Source organism: Rhopalosiphum padi, chromosome 3 (assembly GCF_020882245.1).
Source record: "Rhopalosiphum padi isolate XX-2018 chromosome 3, ASM2088224v1, whole genome shotgun sequence".
Taxonomy (NCBI): Eukaryota; Metazoa; Arthropoda; class Insecta; order Hemiptera; family Aphididae; genus Rhopalosiphum; species Rhopalosiphum padi.
Genome location: NC_083599.1, coordinates 6,423,562 through 6,431,773, shown reverse-complemented (window position 1 = coordinate 6,431,773; position 8,212 = coordinate 6,423,562). Strand labels below are relative to the sequence as shown.

Genomic DNA, 8,212 nt, shown 5'->3' with positions numbered 1-8,212 from the left:
TTAATCATCATCATCTAAAGTACATGTAGTAACCCTTATAATAGAATAAAATAAATGAAATGAAATGTGCCTCAAAATTTGATCCTTTTCATCCTGTAAAATAATTAAAATATATTATAACATTATAAAAAATTATGTATTGATGTTAGAATTAATTAAAAAAAAGTGGGCAAGTGGGTATCGCTCTGCTGTATAGTAGAGATGGAGAGTAGGTCACTGGTCGTGTGGATGTGTTAAATTTGAATGCAATGACGGGTATCATTGTATACGAAAAACGATTCTGAACGGAGATGATTTGTCAGTAAATGGTAATTAGCTGGATATATCATATTATTGCCTATATTTAAATTGTAATATATAGTTATTTTACGCGAATTCGTAAAAACTTAAATTTCTTAAGCTCATACATTTTTTTCTTTATCGACGCTAGAATTTTTTTTAACAATTACTTAAAGGAAAACTTATGGATAACCTTGTATTGGATTTTTGAACCTGAAGTATAAATCACAAAAATTTTATGAATTTTCAACTTCAAAATTCCTTGCAAATTTTCGTAATTTTGATATATTTCGTAAATATTTGAACTTTAAATGCTTATAAACAAAAATTGTGACTAACTATTTTTGATTTTTTTTTTTTACTACGATAAGCTCAATTTATAATAAACCTTGTATTAAATTTTAAAGATTTTTTGGATAGCCAAATTTTTTTTATCGGCATTTTAAGAAAAAAAACTTAAAAAAGTCAAAAATTTCAAATGTCTATAAGTAGCTTAAAAAAATTCTAAATATTTTGAAAATTTAATCGTAAATAGATAACGCTAATATAAACATTTGGAAAAAATTTCAAGTATTTACAATGATTCGTTTTTGAGTTACAGCAAAATCAAAAAATCGATTTTGTCAAAAAGTGGTTATACGTAAAAATTCCCGTTTTTCCGTAATTTTTTCAGGGTTTTTCCCGACGCTTTTGAAAACTATTGAAAATATTTTCAAGTCAAAAATCGAAGCATCATTACTACTCCAAAAAATGATGACAGACACAAAAATAAAAAAAAAATAAAAAAAAAAACGTATCAATGTAAAATCAATACATTCATCAATCCGTTCAGAATCTAAAATGTACGTTTAAAAAGAATAAACATTTATGACCACACATGCAGATTCTGATAATAGTTTTATAAGTTTAATAATACGTAATTAACTGTAAATCTATAAGTATATTAAGAGGACGACACACATGCATAGTGCATGTGTTGTCTCTGTCTCACAAATGTAAAACTTGGCACAAACTAAATACAACTTTTTATTCAAACTATTCAACTATGAAATAGATTGCCCTTTATTAGAGAACCTTAATTTTAAAATCAATGTTAAAAACATAGTCAATAATTTTTTTTTCTTACAAAACACACATTCTATTTATTAAATTAATTTACCAAAATATGTTAACTTCATTAGATAATTCTGCTATAATTTTTTTTTACTTTTTTATTTTTGATACTTAACAAACTTGTGATATAATTTCATTTTATAATGTTATTATTTCTATTAATTTATATTTTATTATATCAATGCATATTAATTTCATATATTTTATATAAATGTATTATTACACTGTATACAGACATTGTTCATTCATATTGTACCTACAACTATAATATTTGTTAATGGTATTTCTGAAGTTTTGTTTCAATTATTACACAAAGATTGATGATATTTGGGTGCGAATATGTATTATTTAGTCAAAAAACCATTAACGAAATATCTTGCCTGATATTTTGGTGTAAATAGTTCATTGAAACTCGTCATCCAATAACAAATATCCTCTCCGCTGCCTGGTATTGCACGGTTCATTTGTTTCACTAATGATGAAAACAACTCGTGATGCAATGATTCAACATTATTTTCCATATCCATGATTATTGAACTAACAATCTCAATGACTTCATTCTCAAGATACAGTGCTGTAAATATTTATATTAAAATCTGCATAGCAGTATTAATACCAATTATAACTTACCCATTATAGCATCACTCAAATGACAGGTTAAGCAAATGAGTAATACCGCTTTAATCTTCAATTCATCAATGGGTGATTTCAATGAATTGAAAATCAAATCTTTACCTCCAAGTTCAATGAATTGCCAAAACACATGTACGTTTTGACGAGCAAGATCTATGAAATTTAAATATGAAACAGATAATATTATCAAAGTACAATGATTAAATTGATTACAATATATTTGTGACTCACTGGTAATCGCAACTAGTGCCTTGACACGCACTTCATCATTATTATCATTTTCCACCATAGACATCAATTCTTTAAGGCGATCTGTATTTTCCATGTACTTTTTTAGACAGTATGGATTCTGAACCAGCATAGAAATCATTTCGCATATTTTCATGCGCACAGACGGATCCTCGGAACGCATCCAAGGTAACATGATATTGTTCACTTTCTCGTACAAATTGCATGATTCGATCGAAAAAGCTTTTAACAATTCCTTCCTCTGTAAACATAAACAAAACCAATAAAACCATTCAACTACTAACAGCAACAATATAAACCATACTAAAAATTGTATATAATAATTTATAAATAGGTTGGAACTCAAATTGGTTAAGTACCTAATGGAACATTTTTAAGCAATTGGAAATATTTTAATTTATTTGAACAGAATAACAAGTACCTGATTTTTGTTGTCACCGTCGTCATCCACTTCCTCCTCCTCCTCCTCCTCCTCCTCCTCGTCGTCGTCGTCATCCTCCTCCTTATCCTCCTCCTCATCCTCCTCCTCATCATCGTCGTCGTCATCCTCCTCCTCATCCTCGTCGTCGTTGTTATCCTCCTCGTCGTTACCGTTGTCGTTGTCATTGTCGTTGTCGTTGTCGTTGTAGTCGTCGTCATTGACACCGTCCTCGTCGTCGATATTTTCGTTAGCGGTTTCGTTTATAAGGCGCTGCATGTTGCGTCGACCAATTTCTAAATAGCGCGGCAAGTAACGTTCGTTCTGAATATTATCCATTAAGTTTTGTGCGTAGTTGTTCAAAATGTCTATAAAGTTGGGCTGATGAACGCGTACTCTGTTTAAGATGTCTTCATTGTTTATGATGTCGCATTCGTCTGTATTACATATGTCGATGAGGGCGGCACCGCCAGCGGCCGAGCGGTAATATGTGCGATGGATATCTCGGCAACGAAGCATCTCGACTAAATCGTCTTGGGTTAGGCTAAGAGCGGAGACCTGATGACTTGGAGCCACAAGCAATCGTTACTGACCGCGACAAACCGCCGATGTAGTACTCCGTGTAAAACTAGGTCGAAGCTGACGGTGACGGTAGGTGAAGCGACTAGTGACGAGCGGCGAGTGACAATGTTGGTTCGCGTCGGACGTGCCGCTGCCGTCGGTGTGTGTACCGCGCGCGCCGGTGGGTTGGTGCGGCCGCGCAGAAATCAATTGCGTTTCGCCGACGCGGCTGAGTATCGGACGAAAAATCGATACCGAACGAGAGCCAAAGGCGGCGGCGCGAATGAAGCTGTGCGCGTCGTTTCGGTGGAGAGGGACGGGTACGCGGACAGCACATAGTATGAGGATAATAGAACGGGCCGAAACGCGAGCAGGTTGATCGGCGTGACGGAGTTTACGAATCGACTGATACGACACTGTCGGTTGTCGTCAGAATAATAGCCAATAGCTATATGTAGTGTTATTGTGCGCCGCCGCCGCCGCGATCAACAAGCCGTACTACGCGCGGGCGCTCTGACCTCACCAAACCTCTATCATAGAATAACCAGAAGGGACATTTTTGGAGTTTAACAAATGGGGCACAGATTATTTGCTACCTGTTGGAATATCAGTGTGATCTGTGGAAAGATATTTCCCATTATTCTATTTTTCTATTAAGACTGATATTCCAAATATTCGGAAAAACGCGATTACGTTTATTATTGTTTTCAATAATGTACTATGCTGCCACAGAACAAATATATAGAAGCGACACTCAATCAGCTGATCGGTCTACTATATCCCTACAGTATGAAGTATTAGACTCTACAAGTTAAAACAGTATCCGTAATCTGATTAGATGGTAATGTGTATCCCTATTTGTGACGATATTATAAAAACGGAAGCAAACTAGGTATTTATTATGTATTTTAATAAGTCTTAGTAAAATTAATAAGTGCTACTGTAATATTGTTATTTGACACTGGTTTATTGTTAAAAATAAATAAATACAATAATAATAATTATAAAAATATATTGTTCTGTGATAATATTGATATTATTTATTTAAGTGATAACGTATGTCACGCCTGCTGGAGACCGTGTTGAAGCCCAGAGACATCCGATTTGGCCAATATCACACAGTGTATAATATAGCTGCCTGATGCTGCCGAACTGTCCGAGGCCATAGGCGTGCGCACGGGGGGTTCCGGGTGTGCCTGGGCACCCCCCGACATGTAATTGGAGTCCTAAAATTTAAGTCATATATTTTAATATATATGGGTCCGTGTTTTAACTAATGTTACTAGAATAAAAATGATATTTTTTTTAAAATATGTTGTAAAAAATTATGTTTTGGGATAAAAAAAATAATACAACTTAAAATATTTTAAATTTACGTGGTAAAACTTATTATGATTATAACAACTAGATGTTATTGACTACAAAAGTAAAAATAATAAATAAAATATATTGCAATTATCTTGAAAATAAATTTTAGATCCAACTATCTAATGAAATATTATATTATATTTTTTTTTTTTTTTTTTTTTTTTAATTTTTTATTGTAAATATAATAAGATGTTTGACATGTTATTAAAAAGTTTACAATAAAGTATCTACCTCCTTTAAGCATAATGCTTGTGTTGGTGGTAGAGAGTTACATTACATAATAATAGACAAAATTATTTACAAATAAACCTAATTCAAATTACAAAAATAATAGGATAAAGTAACATAATAAATTTCATAATTAATATTGAATGTTTCATATCTTATTCCACACATATAACTTGGTACTACTAATACTTTAATATGTGATATAATTTAAGTAATGTTTATTCAGGCATTATAATTTATTGAAATATGTACATGTCGAGAGGGCCCAAATTAAGAAAAGGGCCCGAAAAAATTGTAGGCACCCCCGAAATTCAGGTCTGCGCATGCCTATGTCCGAGGCCCTAAAAAATTGTCAAATTGGTGTAACCAGACAAAAAGAATTTTACATTTTTGTTATTTTATATTCCAGCAAATTGAACAGTATTTTTGAGGGCTACAACTCGTTTGCGCACATTTACCTTTTTTACAACTCGTTAGCGCAAAAATACACAACTCAATTGCGCACATATATTTTGGTTACCTGTGACAAAAATCACTAATGTCAGAACTCGTTTACGCACTCATTTTCCTTCTCACTTTAACAGGCTTAGGACTGTCTGTGTCAAACTTAAATTTATTTGTTATTAATTTGTTTGGTTTTATATACAAATCGTTTTCTGCACTATATTTAACAGTACTTCTGATTATTTCTCTCGTCATTGTTCGATTATTATACTCTTCATGATTACGGGAGTTGGTTACTTTTATTATTTTATTATTAACAATAACATTCGCAGGACATTTTTTATTAGTACATCTAAAATTAAAATTTCCATTCATTAAAACACGATACTCACTAAATTTATAATTGTCAATATTAAAACATCGTTTTCTTCGCCGAGTTTCAAAAATATTAGAAATTTCTACGTCTATATTAAATAGTTTACGTCGTCCAACACACTAGCCACAACTGTACTGAAACTGAACCATACCTACTAAAACTATCCTAAAAGTAGTTCAGAAAATCCAACATGATATGATCTACAGTCTACACAATCACAATGATACATAATCTACACTTATAAGATAATATTGCTATAAAATATTTGATAATCTGTACTGCAGTACATGTGTGTGAATGTGTTGTAGTTGTGCGCAAACGAGTAATATATTTTCAGGTAAATGACTGATTTCGTCGTGCGCAAACGAGTCATCGATTTTCAGGTAAAAAATTTTGAATGTGCGCAAACGAGTTGCAGCGATTTTTGAGTTCTCAGCCAGTGTCCCTTCTGGTTATTCTGTGACTCTATGCCCATATCGGAATGGTAAAAGTAATCTTATTATACAAAATGTAAATATCGACATCCACTGAGGGCACTCCGAAGCGTGGTTCAATAACTGACATTCACTACGATTATATGCATCAGTTAATACGTATTAAATTAATTCGCATTAGAGAACGGGTTTATATGCACCTAAAATATAAAGATTAGATGTTGAATAAAATTATAAGTTAATGCGAATGTTTTTTAGTCTGTGCTTTATACTTTGGATTCCATGACCAAAATAATTATAATTTGATATTTTAAAATACCCGCTAATATATATATTATATATGGTATATATAAAATATTACCTACATGGCTACATCTAACAATACTATCACAACTCACAACACATAAGTAAGTAGGCACAACGCACAAATAATTTATGAGTTAAATTGATTCTTTTTAATTAAAAAAAAATGGAATCAATTGTTAATGACATACAGACATATAGTATACGCTAGACATAGATACTGTATTAAGTTTAAGTCCAAATAAAAAATATTAAATTTTAAGTTATTTTATACTTTTCAAAATATCTTTCATTGTTTATGTTGAACTTTGAACGTTTAAACCTGCAGGGGTCTCCAACCTTTTTTTATGTCATGCTAAATCTAAGATATGTTTATTCATCGTGGGCCAACATTTTTCAAGGAATAAGGAAGTAATGAAATTGAAGAATAAAAAAGATGCAATATTATTTACCTACTATTATACAGTATACTTGCACAGTGCCGCAGTTAGAAAAATCCATTGATCACGAGTTCAAAGAATAACATCAAATGAAAAAATTAATAAATTAATTTTATTCAACTAATTATAAATAAATTAAAAACTATTGAAATTAATATATTATCTTAACAACATAAATTAGTAATTAGTGGGCAGTAAGTTGGAGACTCATGGATTAAACTGTTAAAAGGTTTAAAATGAAATAAAATTTAACTAATAGCTTGTAGGAACAATGACTAAAATAAAATCGAAAACAATTAATTTGTAGATCTTTATACCGGAACGCCCGGAACGACTGAAGAGTCTGAAGAACAGATGAAATATGTCGTATTGTCGCATGGAATAAATTGCCTTCTTGCATTATTATTATATGGGTATTGGGTATACCTATGGGGAACGGTCACACATGTTTTTCATTCTTAATAATTATTAAATTTATACTTCCAAAATTCAAATTATCAAACGAAATGATATGTGTATATTATATTAAATATATATGTCTTAACATAGGCGGTGATTGGTGGGGGGCTTGGGGGGGGGGGGGGGCTAAGCCTTTGAAAAATGTAATAACTCTTCAATTTATACATTGAGAAAGATATCAATATCAGTATTGAGAACGTTATTAATATATTTGCTAATCAAAATAGGTTTATTATACTAAAATAATAAAATATTTATTGTATTATAAATTAATGATTTTAAAGTAGGTAGGTACATATGTAGTTACTAGTTAGTAATGCGTATTTAGTAGGTTTTCTTTTTAGTTGGTAATTATTAGTTAGTTATTTAGTAGTTCACGCATATTGGAGGTAATACAGGGGACGTCACTTATAAAACTCACTTTGAGACCAGCACAAAATGACTATAGCGAGTCTTATAACCGAATGAATCTTATAGGCAAAGTGGGGAAAAAAATTGAATTACATATTTATGAATTTTATTTTACTATATATTTTGCTTTAATTTTAATTTACTTTAATACATATAATATAATTACATTATTACATATTAGGTACATATTATCTATTATTGAATAAATTAAAAAATTCTGATAAAAAAATTTAAATTATTATACATATTATAAAAATTATTACATATTAATAAAAAATTATAAAAGATGTATGATGTATTTATTATTTATAAAAAAAATTATAATTTTGGTTTGTTTTGAGTAGATATTAATATTTCGAAAATATATTTCTCGTACTCATATAACAATAACGATAATTGCAAAAAATGTGAAATGCGATAAAATTTGTTGTAATACACACATTAAAAAGCATGAATTGAAACCAGAAATAACCCAAAAAATATGTAATTTTTAAAA

The 8,212-nt window shown here is 30.8% G+C and overlaps 1 protein-coding gene across 1 annotated transcript; it reads right to left on the bottom strand.

Annotated features, from left to right (window-relative positions):
• Window positions 1-3,211, bottom strand: LOC132924749 (merozoite surface protein 9-like). Its single transcript, XM_060989197.1, has 5 exons — window positions 2,696-3,211; window positions 2,257-2,515; window positions 2,023-2,178; window positions 1,773-1,966; window positions 1-93 (listed from the first exon to the last, which is right to left on the bottom strand). Exons 1-5 carry the CDS (start codon window positions 3,209-3,211, stop codon window positions 1-3), a joined length of 1,218 nt encoding a protein of 405 aa, XP_060845180.1.
• Between the last annotated feature and the right edge of the window lie 5,001 nt (window positions 3,212-8,212).